The sequence below is a fragment of the Mauremys reevesii genome, linkage group 7 (assembly GCF_016161935.1).
Source record: "Mauremys reevesii isolate NIE-2019 linkage group 7, ASM1616193v1, whole genome shotgun sequence".
In the NCBI taxonomy this organism is placed as follows: domain Eukaryota; kingdom Metazoa; phylum Chordata; order Testudines; family Geoemydidae; genus Mauremys; species Mauremys reevesii.
Window position 1 is genome coordinate 22,065,388 of NC_052629.1, and position 21,221 is coordinate 22,086,608.

A 21,221-nucleotide genomic window follows, 5' to 3' on the forward strand; every position below is an offset into this window, starting at 1 on the left:
GTATAATTTGATGCTGAAACATGCAGTTTTTCCATTTAAAATCCATACTCAAATACACCTTTGGCATAATTCCACTCTAAAGCAGAGTTGGCTATTTTGGATGTCCATGTTGAAATGCTGTGTAACCAATACATCTACTGTATATTCCAGAGTAAACAATGAGTGTGTGTGTGTGTGTGTGTCAGAGAGAGAGAGAGAGAGAGAGAGAGAGTGAGTGACATTCATGGCCTATTTCAAATACCTGGAATAGAGCCTCATTAAGGTTCTCATCTTTATTTATAATTTTCCATGACATAGAGCCACAGTCAAGGATGAGACAACAGGACATCCTCTGTGAGAGACCCTCAGATTTAGAACTCACTGCTAGGCCCCTGGTCTTCCCAGCATGCCTTCTAGGAATGGTGAAAAGCCCATCTTCCCCCGACCCGACCATCCCTATCTTTTTTATAAGGATATTGTTTATGGACCATCTTTTTTAATTATTGTGATTTAGTTTATAGACTAAGCATCCAGATCACAAAGTGGTCATCTCTAGTTACATTTTAGAAATCAGAACTCAGAAATCGGAACTCAGAAAATGAATGTGTGCTAATAGAGTAGATCACTGAAATGTGATGCCACATTTTTAGGGCCGGATTCAGTTCTCACATATCAATATAAGTCAAGAGTAACTGACATCAGTGGAATTAATCTGGTGTATTTGAGATCAGAATCAGGTCTTAAAATGTTTGTAAAATTTCCCAGTTGATTCTAAGGAAACTGGCCTCTCCACAGCACTGATCAATAAATCTAGTTTATTTATTCAGAAACAGATGTACATACACACACACCAACACACAACTCCTCGGCCTGTGAAAGTCTGCCATTACTTCTGAAAAAATAACCATATGGCAGCAAGCAAGACAGAGCAAGAGGAACGTACCATGATTGCCTTTTAAAATGTTCAATTGTCTTTGATAACTAAATAATATTACCTCAGCATTTTAGTTCTTCCTGTTCTTAGTTAATCATTAGATCTTCTAATACATTTAAAACTGCAAAAAACAAAAACAAAAACCCAGTAAGCTAACATGATGTGCCTGAGCAACCCCATAATGTTACTTTGTGGTTCTCAACTGGTTTACCATTGTGGGCTGCATCCAATACCACCTGTATGGCCCTGAGGATGTCACATGGGCTGAAGCTCTGTGCTGACTGGGCTGCAAGCGACCAACAGGCCGCAGGCTGAGAACCACTGTTCCATTTATCTTCCTCTGTTTTATTTCCCTCAGTTTGGATTGTAAACTCTTCAAGACTCTGGAAGAAATCTTGGCCACATTGACACCGATGGCAAAATTCCCACAGACATAATGGGACGAGTATTTCATCGTGTCTTTGCTTGCCTTGTACAGGACTATGCCTCTCTTTGGTGCATACTTAGATTGCTTTGTCATTTGCTGATACTCAGAGGTGAAAGTAAGCCCTCCAGTCCAATATGGCGTACAGGCAAGAGCCAGTACGCCATGCCAGACCAGACCGACTTTCCCAGCTTGGCGATTTAAAGGGCCCGGGGCTCCCTGCAGCGGTCGGAGCTCCTGGCCCTTTAAATAGTCACCCGAGCCTGGCTACCAGAGCCCTGGATAGCGGTGGCAGGGCTCTGTCAGTGATTTAAAGGGCCCGGGTATTTAAAGTCCCTGCCTCTTCTGGTTGAGGTCACACCTCTTCCAGCTGAGGCCACGTCCCCTGCTCAGGACTCTGGCGTACTGGTAAGTCCTTTAAGTTACTTTCACCCCTGCTGATACTGTTCTTTATGTTAAGTGAAATGTACAGGCATGACAACCTATATGACCAAAAACAATTGTCTACAAGGAGTAACTCCATCATTCAATGTATGAAGTTTCACAGTTCCCTTTGGCCATGATCCTATTTCCCAACTCTACTAATTACACTATTACCCTGTACAAACTTATGAAAACTAACCTTCACTAAAAATGTGCATATATATATATATATATATATATATATATATATATATATATATATCCCTTTTGCCTGGTCAGCTGAGAAACCACTGACCTCTTCAAATAATTCAAAGGGGGGAACACAACTAGGAGATAAAGGTTTGTCGGATATAGCAAATGATGCTAGGCAGGATGTAGCTTCCCAGGGAGTTCAAATGAATGAGCGGTCTGAGGTAAATTAAAACCTAAAACAGGTCAATTAGGTTGGCTGACAAGATTATGTGCTAAGATTTAAGAAAACAAAACAGTGATTTAGAGGATAATGCAAGTGCTATTCCCACTCCTATATGGCTAATTTAGATGTCTGCATGGGGCGTGGATGGAGGATGTCTCTCTATATTTTTCAAAGTCAAAGAAATTAGAGGTTAGATCAAGCAGCCCCATCACCCAATACATATTACAATTTCAGTAGGTGTAATCAAGAGCAGAATTTTGTCGCATGTAAGAAAATTAGATGTGATAGAAGTGAATTTCTTGCCTGAACAATAATGGGGAGTGTGAATTGGATACACTAGGCTCCCATCTCAATGTGGGATGATAAGTAGTAGCAGTAACAGTCTGCCAAGTGTAAGATGTAAGCTGCTGCCCATAATAGGAGAGTAAGGATTGGAAGGGTCTCTAGTCACTAAGTAGTAGGCGCAGAGGATAGAGGTAGTTTATGGTAGATGGGGATATGTAGTTAAGGGTAGTGAGGCAGACTTAAGGAGGATGTAGTTAGAAGTTCCTTGGGTGTGGCTGAGCTATACAGCGCACAGGTCAGAAAATTGTGTACAAAGGCTGATGCATATGTTTATTTATACTATGAAATATTGACACATGGCTCAGGAGTGGTCATACTTAAGCTTAGAAGACTGGTGGTTATATTGAGAGCTTATAAGCTTTGTTGCACTGCAATGGAGTTTAATAACATCATAGTGAGGAATACAGAATTTAGGAGCTCTGTAACTTCTAATGGCTGCATCTTTGTCCACAGTCATTAAACTCTACAGTAGTCAGCACAGAGATCATAAAGCCCACAGACTGCACTTGTGAGCCTTGCAAATTCAGCAGGAATAAACACAGAATTAATGCTCTGCACGAACACTGACTAGAATTCAAAATATTGATGGAAAATTAAGAAAGCAATAAATGAAAAAGGAACTCCAAAAAAAAAAGTAAAATTAGGCATAGGCACTGGTTTACTTTGAGAATAAACGTGTAAAATATGTTTGAAGTCTTTTGATCGATCTCTTCATGAGTTGTGCTGGGACACACACACCAACCGTAGACCAGTCATGAAAAAGTTAAAAACTTGAGCCTGATCCCCCTCTCACATGACTTTTGTCCCAGTATAATTCCATTATGTTCAATGGTGTTACTCTTGATTTACACCAAAGAAAGTGAGAGGAGAATTGAGCCCCTTCAGTTTTTCTAAACACAAGCAATCTGAAAACATCCTTCTTAACGAACCTGAAATTTCCCACTCCCACTGTCAAAACAAATTTCTACTGGAACATGACTAAGGCCCTAATCTTGTAAACAGATAAACACATGATTAAGTTTACACACATGTGCAATCCCTAACTGTTTGCAAAATTAGGGCCTAGAGTATGTAAATATTAAGGATGAACAGATATTTTTGCAAAAGTTAAAGTTGTGATCAAGTCTGGGATAGAATACAATCTGTTTTACAACCTTAACTATTGAATCACAACTATGCTCCTTAAAATATATAAGTGAAAAACCCCTTCATTTTATCATTTTTAAAAAATATCATGTTACACATTTTACCATTGCCTGCTTTTATAACAGTTATTTAATTAAGTGGTTCTTTTCAGTGTGCTGTTTCAGTTGCTGTTGGCATGTGACCAGGTCCTTCAAAAGGAAGCAATCATAAACTTTTAGATGGGTTTATTCAGCTGTGGCATTTCTAAGCTGATTTAAACAGTATACCAAAATTGAGTAAAATTAATTACTTTACTAGAGCTTCACCGTCTCTGATATTCAGAAAAAGTAATGGAAGCTAGTGGGAATCAGATCTACATCATTCAATGTTTTTGAAGACAAACTGCAGAGGAATTACATAAAAATACAACCAAACTATTGTTACTTATCACCATTTTAGAATATTGAAAATATGCTCTAATATAGAGGTACAAATCATCTGCTGATGTAAATTGTCATAGACCCACTGATGATCTACCCCCAGTATATTATATTCATGCACGCATTTGTATATTGGTAGATATACATGTATATCTAATATAAATCTATAACTAAAAACAAAAAACAGAGAATATGCTTTTTGCCAGAAAAAATACACACCTGCTTAATTTGTGTCTGATTCCGTTCCCATTGGAGCAAAACTCCCATTGGCCTCCTTGGTACAAGAGAAGGCCCTTACATTCAGCTGTCTCCTTGTAAGAGCTCCCACAAAAACTATACAGTGGATTTCATGAGCCTTAGTAGATAGCCAAACTATCATGTTTTGGAAGCCAAAATTATAAGATTGTCAAGCTGTCCAAGCAATGGAAGAAATATTAGAAGGAAAGAGTAAGAGACAGTAGTTGGATTATGTCCACATCCACTCCTCTGAGATACTGGAGCAGACAATTGCCTTCTGGTTCTTACTAAAGCTTTTTAAGGTTTAAGTGCTTCAGTGATAGCTTGGTACACTATTATAGGTGGATTAGAGAAACTGGTAATAGGAGATTTTTGCTATAATCTTCTTTCAATTGTTAATATTAATTACTGTTCTTTTTTCTCATCATTATGCAATAAACATGAACGACATCTTTAAAGGAGCATTTTATCTTACTAGCTAACTTGTGCTGCCTTTTTCTTTATAAGAGTTATACAGAATACAGAGAGGCTTGTGAGCACAGGAGACAGAACGCTGACAGGAGCTGCACTATGACAACGGAACTCAGTACCAGAACAGATAAGAATAACCAATGACCTTATCACATTAATAATTTAATGCAAAACCCATCTCTTTGACTTAGCTTTCCCCCAATAAATTTGTCAAACTCATACATGACAGACTGACAACACACCCACACACAAAAACTGCAAACTAATCAGGCTACTTCGCCCACAGGCTGGAAAGATGGGAAAGATGGCTATTTGTCCTTCTATTTTTAAAAACTTTGGGAAGTGCTCAAACACTCTGATGGAGGCCATAAGTACCTAGAGGAGACACAGAAAGTTAAGTATTATTGTGGATGCAGTGTGTATTGATAAAACCAATTAGTTCTCACCACCAACATTTTCCAACAACTCTGCATAACAACAGATCTGATTATTTATTATGTGAAACAAAATTTTGACTATGCTTTCTAAGTTCTTGGCACAGGGTAAGTAACTTCACTAAATTATTTCAAGGATATGCTTGTGATGTGTGTATATGGGGGGAAGTACAAAGAGGTAATATCCAGAAGTCACCTATCTACTCATACTGGCTGAGAAAAACACAAAGTAACTCCAGCAACAAGCAAGCTTTGAGCAGGGGGTTGGACTAGATGACCTCCTGAGGTCCCTTCCAACCCTGAGATTCTATGATTCTATGAATCTTTTTAGATCATATTAGTAAAATAAAACATCTTATTGCATTTATAAAGAAGGCACTTATCTTTATGCCCGATCCTACAAACACTTATTACTGAGCATGAGCTTTCTACCAGAAGTAATTCCACTGGAAACACTGAACTCTGATGTGAGAATTTGTACGACAAGGCCCTTCAGGAGTTAATTTTTAATCAAATAATTATATTTGTAGATTCTTATGTGGGGGTCTATGCAGGGGCGGCTCTAGACATTTCGCCGCCCCAAGCAGGGTGGCATGCCGCGGGGGGCGCTCTGCTGGTCGCCGGGAGGGCGGCAGGCGGCTCCGGTGCCTGGAGCTGCCCCTGGGTCTATGTTATGTCCACAGCGTATATAGAGAAAAGTTAGATAAAAATCATGTTGGAAGGTTACAGAGAAACTCTACTTTATTCTTAGATTCCAAAACAATAATACACAGTAATCTAAAACAGAAAGACACAAAGCAGGCTGCTCCCTAAGGCATCTTTAGACTGATTCTTTCCAGAGTCCAGACTAGCTGCTGATCACACACTTCACTACAGAGTCTCCTAGCCTACAAGCATGACCAGGACCTTCCCTTCTCTCCTCCCGCAAACACACATTGTTGAAGTGACAGCTTGCAATTCCAACAGAGTCCTTAATACATCACTGTCTATGTGCCAGGAAATGTGTAAAGGCCAACTATAGTGCGTGGTTGGGGATACAAAATACAACTGCTAACATTCCATTTGAAGCATCGGTCTTCCATATTTGTTTCTTTTTCTGCTATTCAAGTACCACCAGAGATTTTTAAATCATGAATTCCTTCTGACCTGATCATAAATTGCTGTTGACTTTTAACAGAAAGATATGTTGCACTCTGTTACACCAGTATCCTCCAGGGCCCAGCATTCTGAGTAATGAGTATTGCTATAAGGAGCTTAATTATAACAGGATTTATTGACAATTAAAGTACTGTAGTTAGGTCACAGAGATTATTATAACAGAAAATTTACCCTGAGAAGGTGAAGTGTATTTGCAATGGATGCCTTTCAGACAGTAACATTTTTGATTCATGTTGTGCCAAATAAACTGTGGAAGATTCGTGTCCCTCCAAACATGGACTCAGGACCACTCTTCAATTTAATCATTTATATATGCCCCAGGAGATACCATCTACGTAACACCCATAAAAACTGTAATTTGCATAAAGCTAGAACCACAGCTTCCACCAGCAGCTAGGCAATAGGATTAAGTCTACAGGGTTTGATGATCCATCATGAGTTTCTTCTGATGATATATTGCTTTAACAGACAGATACAGTAGTTTTAATAGATGGAGCTTTTATGGAACCAGAAGAAACTAGAAATTTCCCTCTCCAGCCTGCTTGTGCAGTTTCATTTAAATTAATCTCTTCCTCTTAATAAAATCAGTTATTTTCCTAAACACACATTTGGAAATTTTGCTTCTTTAATAGCTGTCACTCCAAATTTTTTCAGCTATGCCCAAATAATCTTCCCACCATCACACAGGAATAGCCCTTCTGATGAAAGTCAGGGGTATTGCATCGCATTATGTTCTCTGGCCCTCCTTTTCCAGTATTACTGCATAGGAATTCCCACAGAGCATGTATTGCTGCATGAATAAGTCACAGCAAATCATTTTCTTAATGAAGTCAGCCTCTTTCTGCTTCCAGACATTCTCTAAGTAGATCGCTATTTACTTCTAGTTATTTATTATTCAAATGCATTTGATAGATTGATTCATGGATATTTGTGTATGTGGAGGTAGGAGTTGTGCTTGTTTGTGTTTTTACAAACTTGCCTCTCCACAGGCAAGTGCTGAGAGGCTAGCCTTCATTAAAACAAAACACACCTGCGTCCATGCAATTACAGAACATTCTTGCCAGCTGTTTCATTTTGGCCTGGACTGCCCAGAGTTTTCAAATACACTCCTGAATCTCTTCAGTCCCGGTCCAATTCCAGGCAGCTGCCACAGCAAGTAAGTATATTTCCCTGCCACTAGAAGGTGCTGTGCGGATTGAAGCAAAGCTCAGCGGCTCTGGGCACTTAGACATCAACTAACAAAGGCTCAAGCAGGTACCAGAGGAGCATTCAGCTCTCAGCCTTAACCTCACTGCTGCTCAGGGCCATGAAAGCATCATCTCCCTTTTGCGTACGCTGTAGTGAAGGGACGGAAGGAAGGAGACACAGAAAGGGCAAAGGCACACACAAGGGGGCCAAAACAGAGAGAACACAAAGAACGACTCAGAAAAGGAAACGGGGGACAAATATGAGATAGGCAAAGTAAGGGAAAACGGGGCACAAATGGGAGGAAGGACGGACAAATAACATGCAGGAGATAGAGACAGATATAGCAATAGGCACAGATTGGGGGGGCGGGGAATAGGATTGTATGGTGGGGGGAAATGAGGAAGAGAGGCACATAAATTCTCCCCTCCAACGTGGGAGAGAGAGCAGAAAACTTCAGGAGATAGAGAGTGAATTGAGCCCTGTAGCTCATTCCACACAGAAAGAGGGAGTGGGGGGAAGAGAACAGCTCAGTCATCCAGAAGTTGTCAAACCCAATGACTTCTAAAATATATAGGATGTGGCTATCCCCTCTCTTTTAAGGTGAGGAGCAGAGACAGTCCTGAAGTACAAGACAGGGATCAGAATATGGATCCTGGATACCAGACCTGTTTATTTCTGGGGATTTGGAGCATACCTAAATGAGTTATTAGTAAAGCAGAATCTGAACATTCTCAAAGTGAAAGGTGTCTGGTCCTGGCCTGGCTCCATCTTACAGAGTTGGGATTGGACAACGCAGGTTATGTCAGTCCCAAAATTTCCCCACATTCATCCAGTGTTAGGGTTTGGGCTCCCTCTACAGGTAGGAAAGTCTCAAAGGATTTTGGCTATTAAAACGTTATCTACCAAATCAGAATAATTTTCTTTAGAGTAGACATCCATCTCCTCTTCCTCATCCTACTGTTCTATTCACTCATCTTCATTGTCTCTGCAGTTCAATGTCAATCCCACCTCTAATCTCCTATTTTTTTGTACAACTTAATTTTTCAGGGCCTCTAACCTTGCCCATTACGTTCCATCTGTCTGCAGCGAGACCTCATTTTCCTGTTGGCCTGCTACAAAATCATCTAATATTGCCTGTATACTGTCCAAACACCTGATGTGTGTTCCCATTCCACTGAATCTGCATTTTGCTTCCCTTCTGTTATTCTCTGCCTCTCCAGCCTTATGTGCTAACACTTTCTTCCTAATTTTTTTTAATTCCCTCTTCTCCATTTCCACTCTCCCTCACCCCCATCTTAATGAAGACACTCTGCCACTGATTCCCAGGCTCAAACTCATTAAATTTGTGTGTCTGGATTTTGCATTAGTGCCCATTTGTGCATGCCAGTTGGGTAGTTAGATATATTACCTGATTTGTGTATGGTAATGCTTCCTTGTATAGCCAGAGGTGGGTGTTGCAATTTCAGTTAAATGCAGAATTATCCATTCCTGAAAAATCGGCAGTGGAGAAGGAAACAGCTTTTGAGAAAACAAAGAAGTTAATGAAATTGAGACATGTGAGCCTCTGCTTCACAAAAACATATAGAAAAAAAATCTGCGTCTGCCAAACCGAAAGGCTATTTGAGTGTTTTGACTTGCTCAGGTATTAGATGTAGTAGAAGTGATAGGATTAAGATGGGACATCTTTAATAGCCTAATCAAGGGTCAGATTGTTGTCCTTAGATCCATGCATGAAGCAGACCATCCCCACCTATGAATCTCTTCCCCCTCCCTCTGCATGGAAAGGGGGCTCAGCAGTACTATACACAACCGCTGCGAAGGCCTCCTTGTGATGTCTGGGGTCAGTTCTGTGGATGAGGTTGAAGACTGGGCAGTGAGGTGTGAGAGAGGGAGAGTCACACATTGCCCCATTTCTAGCCACAAGGAAATTACTTCCAGACACATAGAAATTAGTCAGGAAAGACATTCTTGCTTGGGACTGTATTGTCTTTTCTGTGGGCCTCCCTTTAAAGAGGAGGGGAGGCCCTAGGAAATTTGCTGCCAGGGAGCTAGGGTTGGTGTTGAGGTGTAGGACATCCATGAGTTTCCCAGGATATTTGTCAAATTTGGGGTTAGATTCTTTTCTTTAGGGGGCACAAATCTCACTTCTCTGACAAGAGTGTGTGTGTTTCTGTCCATCTTCACGAAAGGATCCTCAGAGATTTCCAAGCCTCTTCCAGGGAATATTTGAGAGCAAGACCTTGTGGGCTGTGGAGTAGTCTCCCATGGGAAGCCATGGAAGCTCCACGGCCTTGAATATTTAAAGCTCGACTGGACAAAGCTCTAGAAACATACTGTAGGGCAATGCCTATAGTAGCAGGCATTTTGACAAGATGGCTAAATTCATCATCAATCATCATCATTCATGCCCGTCACCCCAACCGGGGTATGGGCCGCCAACCACAGATCTCCAGAGTCTTCTATCCTGGGCTGTTCGCTCTAGCTGGTTCCAGGTCCAGTTCTGTTATGTCTCTCAAAAGATGTATCATGGTTTTGTGATGACATGTTCATTGTCTTTAATCTTCAATTCCAGTTGAATACTAGAAGGACTTTAAAAATAAAAAAGCTAAAGTTCAAATCAGATCTACACTTACATATTCCAGAATCCATTAGCACGCTGGGTCACTCTTGATGTCAAAACAAAGAGTTTGAGTCTCTGCTTAATAATTTTCCTAGAGTTCCATTGTCCTGGAAAGACAGTTGCCTTCCCGATTTCAAATGCTTCTAAGTGAAAGGTGAAGTATTTACTGAATTGCTTGCTGTAAAAGCTTAAACTAAGCTCAGCATCTCTGTCCGCTTAATTTCAGGTCAGATCTTAGGTTTAGATTTGCATATCACAGTCGTGCTGCTTTTATAATATAATTTTGCCCTGGCTTTAAATATATCTTCTAACCTAAGTAAGGATTACCCCATCTTTGATATCACAATTAAAATGGATCAGGAGGGAGAAATAATGATTGATCATGAACCATGGTGCTGATCTGTTAAACGTGCTGACTTATGCCTGTGAGCAAAAACACTGAATCACAAGGATCAATAAACAGAGCTGTAGTGGTGCAACTGCTGCAGGCTGCACTGTTAGACTGCACTGGCAATTAAAGAAACTGGGTTGAGTTGATAACCACTTCAACAGAAGCCCTGTAACCTTGATTCTTCTTACGTGAAAGCATAACTGTCCTTGGAATTGCAAAAAAGGACAAACTAGTCTGTTGCCATCTGCAAGGATAGGGCAAAAATACCTTTCATGTTTAGTAACTGCTTCAATCTGTGACATATGCACCTTTACTTTAAATTAATGTATGTAAAATAACTTCTCTCTGACTTTAACAGCTTATATCTATTGTTTAGAGGTGGCTTTACTACCACTGAGAAATTACTCTGCATTTTTGATGTCGCATGTAAACAATTTAAAATATATATGAATCTAATAGTTTTGGTAGTTCAAAAGTTGTGAGTATGCCTATAAACAATCACAACAGATTTTGTGAGAACTTCCTAAGTCTCCTCTTCTGCACTGCCCTGCGTAATGCTGATTTTTGGTTAACATATATGGTAAATGCTTAGTTTTTTGTTTATTTTGTTGTTGTTTTTAGTGCAGTGCTCACCCACTTGGAGTTCTTGAAGTACAATTAAATGCTTGGCTGACCTACTACTAAAAAGACTAGTCATGACCTAAAGAGACTTACTACGAAAGAGACTAAAGAGAGTAGTCATGCCCCAAAGGAAGCAACTGAGGAGGAGACAGGGGGCAAATGCACTTCAGAGGAGGGAGTTACACATGCAAAGCTAGTCAGAAAAGTCTGGTGTGTTGACCCCAACCAGATTATCTTGCACGACTATAATATAAAATTGGAGATATACCAATCTCCTAGAACTGGAAGGGGAGCTTGAAAGGTCATTGAGTCCAGCCCCTGCCTTCATTAGCAGGACCATGTACTGATTTTCACCCTAGATCCCTAAGTGGCCCCCTTAAGGGTTGAATTTACAACCCTGGGTTTAGCAGGCCAATGCTCAAACCACTGAGCATTCCAGAGAAGAAGGTCAGAGTTCCCATGAGTCAGACCAAGTGTTTTTCAGTCACTTCTGATACAGTTCAATATTTAATTGCAGCTCTATTTAATTGACTTGACAGTTCTGCTAACCTAGCTTTCCTATGAAGAAAACTATTAGTTTAGACTTAACATCTCAGAACTAGTTATTCCTTTCCGTAGATAGGGCAATTACCAGAATCCTCTTGGAAGACCTTTAATAAGACTTACTTTACAAATGAAGATAAAGGCAAAGCATCTGCAACTCAAATAGCTCTGGCTGGACTTTTCAGCTGTTACTGAGGTGAAGGAGAGGCTTAGGGCTAAAGCACAGAGCTAGGAGTCAGGGGATTTGGATTCAGTGGTTGGATATGCCATGGATATATACTCTGTGATGCAGAGCAAGCTGCCTAACTTCTCTTCGATTCATTTCTCCCCTATGTAACATGAGAACACCACTTCCCTGCTAGACATGGATATTAATATATGTACGGCTCTTTGAGACCCTTGCATAGCAATATGAAAAGGCACAGTATTTTTATTATATTGAAAATGGCCATTCAGAATAATACAGTATTTTATCCCTTTTCAAAATGTACTTAGTAGAGGCTTAGTAAAAGCTGGTGGGTTTTGGCATCTGCTGGTTGTGGGTTGAGTTGCTGCTTTCCTCTCAGAATTTCTGTTGGATGGAGTTTCTATCTCTCTGCTTATTTATCATCTTACTGGTGAATATAATAATAATTGGTTTTAAATCTGTTTTGTGTCTGAAATGAAGATTTCCCCCAAACAATCCATAATTTAAAAAATAAAGTCTTTGAATTTTCTGGCTAATACAGTGAACTATTTATCATGGTAGTTGAAGATGCTGTATATAAATGTACATCTGTAAGGCTATGTGTGATGTTGCACTCTATATGAGTTTATGAAAATATGCTAATGAGTCTGAATATAATGTAACTGGAATATGCTTCATGCAAAAGATCTCTTGTAAGGTATCATTACAAAGCTTATAATCTACTGAGTGTGATCATCTATTTGTATAAATGTATCACTCTTGTATCTGAAACTAGAAATATAAAATATAACTCTGAAGGCCTATTGTAATTATGCGAAGTGTGGGCCATTAATGGTGGCTTGGAATCTTGATGGCTCCTATTAACCAGGACAATTGACTTTGGATAGTTCAGACCCTGGGTCTATGTTGGCGCTGACTGGCGTGTCTGGCTCAACAAGACAGGGTGCTGGATTCCCAGGCTGGCAGGGAAAGCAGGGGCAGTAGTAGTCTTGGTACATCAGTTGGCAGTTCCCAAGAGAGTTTCTGTGATCCAACCTGTTACACTATGTCTACACTTAAACACTACAGTGACACAATTGCAGCTGTGTCACTGTAGTGCTTCAGTGTAGACATTTAGATCAACGAGAGAACCTCTCCCGTCTCTGTAGTAGGTAATTCACCTCCCCGAGAGGTGGTAGCTAGGTTGAGAGATTTCTCATGGGTGGTTAGGTCAGTTTAACTATGTGAATGTGAATTTTTTGCACCCCTGAGATGTGAGGCTACGCTAATGTAACTTTTTCAAGAAGATCAGCCCTAACCCATTAGTTTCCTCTCATTGGTACTTTTGCATGATTAGCCATTCAGCATGTCAGAATTTGTTTCATTATAATAGCTGAAAACCAGTTAACAGATCACCCTGCTGGCTGTGACATAGAGCTATGTGCTCCTGGGGAAGTGCACCAATTTCAGGGCAAAGACTCAGCTGATTCAATCATCATAATTCTATTAAGTTCAACTGAGTTATGACATTTCAAACCAGCTGAGGCTATGCCCCTTTGTGCCCAATCCTACTCTCACTGCAGTCAATGGAAAGCGTCTCATTGACTTCAATAGAAGTTGGACTAGAACCTTACATTTTACTGTCTCATTCTCTGGCCCAGCATGGGCTGAGAATACAGCTTAAAAACCCTGGGGCTGATTCTGTTACAATAGCAACCCCACACCCACTCAAGAGCTATCATTAAAAGCATGGGCCTGGCAAAAGGAGGGAGGGATAGCTCAGTGGTTTGAGCATTGGCCTGCTAAACCCAGGATTGTCAGTTCAATCTTTGCAGGGGCCATTTGGGGCAAAAATCTGCCTGGGGACTGGTCCTGCTTTAAGCAGGGGGTTGGACTAGATGATCTCCTCAGGTCCCTTTCAACCCTGATATTCTATGATTCTAAAAGCTGCCTTTCCTTGTCCAGTATCTGGAAGAGATTGGGAAAGATGAGAATGTCTTGGATGAAGGGCAAATAATGTGATCCATTAATGGGTGTAAGAAAGAAAACAGAACTCCTTTACATGGTTTGGTGAGAACCCAGTGACTCCCCACATTGAGCCTATTTATTGCCTCAGCTAGTAGTAGGAAATATAGCCATGTGCAGCTGGACTTTGTCAGGCACAGGGAAAACTGAACCTGGGACAGCAGAAGAAAGAAAAGGAGCCAGTTCTAACTCATTGCATTTGAAAGGCTGGTCCTTAAGAATTTTGAGATTTCCAGGCTTGGAAGATAGATTCCACAGTTCACTGCCAATGAGAGAAATCTTTTTAGAGGAATATTAAAACCACTTTATTTAATCTGGGCTCAGATGGTTTTCAGTCCTGAGTTTAGACTTTATTTAATCTGAGGCTGGGGGGTGGAACTGTCCCAGGGAAACTGGCAGATGAGTTTGCAACTGTCAAAGCAGCCTTTATGATGAGGGGTGTGGATTCCCAGGTAGCAGTAGCAGCAAAGGTACAAGGGGATATCAGGACTCCCCTCCCCTCTACCAGAGGTGAAACCAGTCTTGGGAGCCCAGAGATTGAGGGTATGTCTACACTACGAAATTAGTTCAATTTAATAGAAAATTGATTTCTAAAAAAACAACTTGATATTGTCATTAGTGTGTGTCTTTTAGAACAGAGTTCTGATAGCACGGATTCGTCTTCCCATACAGCGATCAAATCCAGTACCTCCCATTTGGTCCATGCTGGAGCTCTTTTGCGATTCTGGGACTCCATGGTCACCTATGCTGATGAGCTCTGCATGGTCACCTGTGCTGATCAGCTCTCCATGCTGGGCAAACAAGAAATAAAATTCAAAAGTTCACAGGGCTTTTCCTGTCTACCTAGCCAGTGCATTGGAGTTGAGAGTGCTGTTCAGAGCGGTCACAATGGAGCACTCTGGGATAGCTCCCAGAGGCCAATACCATCTCATTGTGTCCACACTACCCCAAATTTGACCCAGAAAGGTCGATTTCAGCGCTAATCCCCTTGTTGGGTAGGAGTACCAAAATCAATTTTAAGAGCACTTTAAGTTGACAGAAATGGCTGCGTCGTGTGGATGGGTGCAGGGTAAAAATCGATCTAACGCTGCTAAATTCGACCTAAACTCGTAGTTTAGACCAAGGCTGAGTGGGCAGCATGAGTTAAGAAGTAGGAAAGGTTTCCACTATGCCCCAAACACCTCTGACATGAGCAGTGAACTACTGTTTCCCATCTGTCTATTTAGATGATCTAAAAAAGGGACAGGGACTGTGTCTTCCTCAGTTTTTGCAAAGCACCTACGAATTTGAACACTGCCACAATCTACATAATAGATCAGGGGTTCTCAAACTGGGGGTCGAGACCCCTCGGGGGTTGCGAGTTTATTACATGTGGGGGGGTCGCAAGGTGTCAGCCTCCACCCCAAACCCTGCTTTGCCTCCAGCATTTATAATGGTGTTAAATATATAAACAAGTGTTTTTAATTTATAATGGGGGTCGCACTCAGAGGCTTGTTATGTGAAAGGGGTCACCAGTATGAAAGTTTGAGAACCACTGTAATAGATGCAATCCTTTACCGTTGTTTATTTGAAAAAGCCATTCATCATCACTGAGAAACATTTTCAAAATGGGCTCCAAGTGGCACATAAAATTCTACATACTTGTGCCTTATTGCATGTTTCTGCAAATTCATGGCTGGGGTTTGCACAAGTAATTTGATTGGTCAGGTATTTCCCTAGTTTTGCACACCCAAGATTCAAGTCTGTAAAAAAATGTAGGTGTGAGAGACTGTGTACTCAACATTACTTGCTGCTTTTGAACTTTTCTCCCATTATAGCCTTCATAGAGACTTTAAATAATAACAAAAATGATTCTATAGATCCTTCATATTACCAAAGGTTTTATACAATTGTTTATTACTATTACCGATAAATGAATTGCTAAGCAGAACCTGTTGCTACTAGGCATTAACCATCCTGAAATGGGAACATATACAAGTCCTTGTAATAGAAAGGATATTTTAATATTGTAATATTAGGAAAACGTTTTCCACCTGACCCAAGAGCCCATTCAGTTCAGTGGCTTCTATCATATTACCCTTGGCAGGCTTTACTTTTTGCACCAAGAGGATAATATAGAATTGTTCCTGCATTAAATACAAACAAATAGCTGATGAATAATTATCAGCTATCAGCACATGTTAACATATCATTTTGTTCCATGGTTGTTTCAATCCACACACTATTTATTTTAAAATAATAATATGCTAAATGATCATTTTGGTATAAGTGTCACAAAAATACACAAACATTACCTCATTATCAACTCTTTCCATCCACTGCTGTATTAACAACATTTCACTAAGACAAGCAATCAAGCAGCAAACAGCAGGATTTGCTAATGACTCATGTACAGTAATTGCCTGACATTTTTTTTGTATGAATGAATCAGTTACTTTTGAAGCTTAGTCACCAAAAATATTTTTCCCCGGAGCATTCTTCACATATATGCAGTATTAAACCAGATAGGGAAGCCCAGGGGAATTGTATTTTTCACCCACAGCTATCAGAATTATGTTTAAAATTAAATGGTACCTTTCATCCAAGGATTTCAAGTCACTTTATGAACACTAATGCTTGCAATAGCTCTTGGTAAGCCATGGCAGAGTCTGGAAATTCTACAGAAGGGTAAACTGAGCCACATAGTAATTGGGAGGCTTGGTTAAAGGCAGATCTGGGAACAGATCCCAAGAGTTCAAATTCCCAGACCTCTATGCTAACCAAACAGACAAATCTGCCAACATGAAGTCTATCACTAGCAAACAAACAAACAAAAAATACTCTGAGGATGACTTACTGCTTTGGAAGATTAACTGATGATGCAGTGCATGGGAATAGTCTAGAAGAGGAAGATGTATTTCAGCTTCAAAACTACTGCCCTCAATCCTGCAAATCCAATGCCTACAGTGCTGCTCTGGCTCACAAAAATGAGAAAAAGGCCTCCAGATTATCAGAATTCTTCCTTATACTTATTCTGTTTGGTGCACCACTATGGACTGTAGTCTATGGAAAATATAGTGTCATTTCTGTGTAACATAACACAATAAGTTTGCAGATCACAGAAAGATTGGGGGAGTGATAAATAATGGAGAAGAGGTCACTGACACAGAATGATCTGGATCGCTTGGTAAGCTGGATGCAAGCAAACAATGTGTGTTTTATATGGCTAAATGTGAATATATACATCTAGGAACAAAATGCAGGCCATACTTACAGGTTGTGGGGATTATCTTGGGAAGCAGTAACTCCAAAAGAGATTTGGGGGTCAGAGTGGATAAATCAGCTCAGCATGAACTCCCAGTGTGATGCAATGACTAAAAAGGCTAATGTAATCCTTGGATGCATAAAAAGGAAACTCTTGAGTAGGAATAGAGAGATTATTTTACTTCTGTAGTTGACACTGGTGCCACTGCTGCTGTCCAGTTCTGATGTCCACAATTCAAGAAGGCTGTTGAGAAATAGGAGAGGGTTCAGAGCCACGATAATGATTAAAGGATTTGAAAACTTGCCGCATAGTGGTAGACTCAAGGAGCAAAATCTATTTAAATTTTCAAAAAGAAAGTTACGGGGTGATTTGATTATATCCTTTAAGTACCTACATGGGAATAAATATTTAATAGTGGGCTCTTCAGGCTAGCAGAGAAAGGTATAACATGATCAATGGATGGAAGATGAAACTAGACACATTGAGAGTGGGAATAAGGAATACAAAAAAAAAATAAACCTTAACACTGAGGGTAATTAACCAAGGGTTTCAATGCATTCTCCATCAATGGCAATTTTTCAATCAAGATTGGACATTTTTCTAGAAGATACGCTAGAAGAACTTTTCATGCAAGTTCTATGGCTTCTGCTATACAGGAGGTCAGCCTACATGATCACTATGGTCCCTCACTCTTCCCATAAAGAGTTGTCTACTTGGGGCTGCAAGGGCAACTTGTGAAGGGTTTGAGGACTGAATCTAACACTAATTTTGAAGTAAATTTACATCAGTTTTGAAGTAATAAGGCAATACAATAGCAGCCCTTGAATATTCTTTGATATCTGAAAAATTGCTTGTCTAGTTGTCAAATAAAAAGCTGAAACTGATCAGCATTAGCATCAGCCAGTACTAGTATTAGACTACATTTTGGGCCATGTAGATGGCCATTAGCAAATCACTAGACACACGTATATGATAAAATGGAGTACCATTTCTTAGCACATCCCCACAGACACAACGTCCTCCTAAAAACACAGTGAAGGGGAGAAACCCAACCATCCAAAATCTTAACCTCTGGCTTTGGAACAAAAGTAGAAGAAACAAGAAGCTAAACAGATACATGAATTACTGAGGAAAGCATGATGTTTATACAGTACGTTATTGCATGATACACTGTTTACTCTACGCAGCACCTCTCTTGGTATTTTAATGTCCTTGCATGATTAGTTTGAGACAAACCAAGAAGACGGCAAGGAAAAATTCTTTTTCACCTGAGCTGAGAGTATGACACACAGGGAATTGTACATGTATCTCCTATTATTGCTATGGGAAACTAATGGCATAAACCTCTCCCAAATCCTCCACACACAACTCATGTACCTGGGCAGATGCAATGGGAGGAAAACTAATCTTCCCAGCAGGCTACAAAGCATTAACAAAGCAGCTGCAGAGGTTATTTCAGCTCAAAGGCTGAAGCAGAACTTCTTGGACCCTTCTTTCCTTCCCTCCAGTGGGAGACATGGCCATATCATCTACTCAGTAACACATCTCTGGCTCTAGTTTGGGAGGGTGGAACTGCACCAGTTCTACTGACAAGGGATCCTCTGAGGCACCAAAGAAGAGGGCAGGATTTGCTTCCAAGTGAACAGAACTCTGGGTTTTCCTTGATGTTCCTATTTCCAGCTACTAGCCAGCCCCTTTGTTAATGAGACCCCAACCCAAGATAATAATAATAATGGAGATATCCTATCTCCTAGAACTGGAAGGGACCTTGAAAGGTCATCGAGTCCAGTCCCTTCCTTCACTAGCAGGACCAAGTACTGATTTTTGCCCCAGATCCCTAAGTGGCCCCCTTGTGATGACACAAAGTTGTTTATATTGGAGATTCTACAAAAACAAGGTGCCAGGTATATATGTCCAGATAGAAAAGAGAAACTGGAAGTTCCGTGAACAGCACCAACTAATAAGCTATCATTTAGATACCTTCAAAGGCCATTCTAGCATGAAAAAAATGGTTTTAGAATATGTTTATTGATATTGCCATTAAACTATATAAGTGAAGGTGACAGGCAGCCAATCTATATGAGCAATCTGCACAGCTAAGTCAGGCAGCATATGTATTAAAAAGCACCACACCCCAGATCCTACTTTCTGGTATCAGGAGGCATGTGCAATGAGAACTCTGCTGGTTGATAGGTGTGTCCAACAGTTCTCCTTCCATTCAACTCATTTCTTACATATACAAAAAAGGCAACCTGAAATTGGTCCATAGTGTGGTTTTTTTCACCCCAACTCTGTGCATGGAATGCCCTCTTCACCCTGGTTTGCTAAGAACTCTTGGGAATTCACTAGGCTTTGGTTTAGCTTTCCCTTCAGATGGCAGTTGGAATTCAGTGACTAAGAGAATTTCTGACATCCTCCAAGACTATTATTTGGGTATTGTTCATTCCTGCCCTCAACCTCAGATATTTTGCAGCAGACTTTTGGAATTCACAGCAGCACTACCTGATAGCAGCAGAGAGCCTTTGCTAGGTTCTGTGACAACTGGACGTGGTGAACATGGAGTTGGTCGCTGTCCACTTCTAACAGCACTTACCATATCTGAAGACATGAGGGTCTTCCCTCAGGCTTCTTTTCTCAAGACTAAACAGGCTCAGGTTGTTTTTTTTATCTTTTCTCATAGGTCAGATTTTCTAAACCTTTTGTAATTTTGTTGCTCTCCTCTGGACTCTCTCCAGTTTGTTCACATCTTTCCTAAAGTGTGGCACCCAGAACTGGACACAGTACTCCAGCCGAGGCCTCAACAGTGCTGAGTAGAACAAGACAACAACCTCCCGGGTCTTACATATGACACTTCTGTTAAAACAGCCGAGAATGATATTAGCCCTTTTTGCAACAGCATCACACTGTTGTCTCTCATTCAATATGTGAACTATAACCCTCACACTATAACCCCCAGATTATTTTACAGTGGTACTACTGCTTCCACAGTTATTCCTCATTTTGTATTTCTGCTGTTGATTTTTCCTTCCTAAGCGTAGTACTTTGAACTTGTTTTTATTGAATTTCATCTGGCTGATTTCAGAACAATTCTCCAATTTGTCAAGGTCATTTTAAGTTTTAATTCTGTCCTCCAAAGTGCCTGGAGTCCTTTATTATTAGAAATTTCACTCAGATGGTTGCCAAAATGTCATTGCCAGTGCTCTTTGTGGAAAAAAGAGAGAAAGAGACACAAGACTTTCAAGAGTGCCATCAATTTAGCCACTCAAAGCCAATGGGACATATGTGGATAAATCCCAAGTAACTCCCTGAAGATAGTGGAATGGCTTCAGATGGTGTTGACCTCAGTGGAATTGTATCACAGGCACTTCCAAGGAGCATGATGATGACAGAAACAAAGCTGCTAAGTGCAGCTTTTTATGTGTGTCCTTCCTCTTCAGGGATATTCTGAACTCCAGCCATCAGAGTCCATCACTGATCATATCACAGAAAGCAAGAAAACCAGTATTTCCATGTTTTTTTAAATTTTGTCAAAAAATTCCAATTTTCAAAAAAAACAGTCAAAAATCTCAGAATTTTTTCAACAAAATTGTCCAGGTATTTGTTTTTGAGAATTGAATTTGTGAAAAAAAATCAAAAAAGCGAAGTTAGGGACATTCCACCAGCTCCATTGTCCAAAAGATCCACTTCTCAGATTTGCACATGCTACTTATCAGCAACTTTGACTAGTACTGTGCAGTAGCTCACCTTTGACAGCATCATACTCTTGCGCAGTGTCCAGTACCACCATATTATAATTAATTCCTTTCCCATTTTACCTTTTTTCTCTTTCATCTCTCCATTCACTTCTTCTATTTCCTCCTCTCCTCCCTCCCCAAACTATCCTTTAGACACTTTTATATGTACACAATATAGAACTTTATTTTTGTATTCATTTTAATTATAGTCTGTATTGCCATAGCAATATAGTGCCCACTACTATTGTGGGCACTATAGAAACATGCTGCTTTCAGCACACATGACTCTTCAGATCATGTAACA

At 40.3% G+C, this 21,221-nt stretch overlaps 1 protein-coding gene and 1 long non-coding RNA gene across 2 annotated transcripts in view; both read right to left on the reverse strand.

Annotated features, from left to right (window-relative positions):
* The window catches only part of C7H10orf90 (chromosome 7 C10orf90 homolog), a 112,349-nt gene extending 107,982 nt beyond the window's left edge, over positions 1-4,367 (reverse strand). The window contains exon 1 of the mRNA XM_039546830.1: positions 4,305-4,367. Coding sequence (XP_039402764.1) covers positions 4,305-4,352 — 48 coding nt within the window. The 5' untranslated portion in view covers positions 4,353-4,367. The remainder of the gene's footprint in view (positions 1-4,304) is intronic.
* A 4,643-nt stretch (positions 4,368-9,010) lies between these two features.
* LOC120409200 overlaps positions 9,011-21,221 on the reverse strand; it is a 52,467-nt gene continuing 40,256 nt past the window's right edge. The window contains exons 2-3 of the long non-coding RNA XR_005601193.1: positions 17,193-17,426; positions 9,011-9,091 (exon numbers count right to left, since the gene is read on the reverse strand). This is a non-coding gene — a long non-coding RNA (uncharacterized LOC120409200). The remainder of the gene's footprint in view (positions 9,092-17,192; positions 17,427-21,221) is intronic.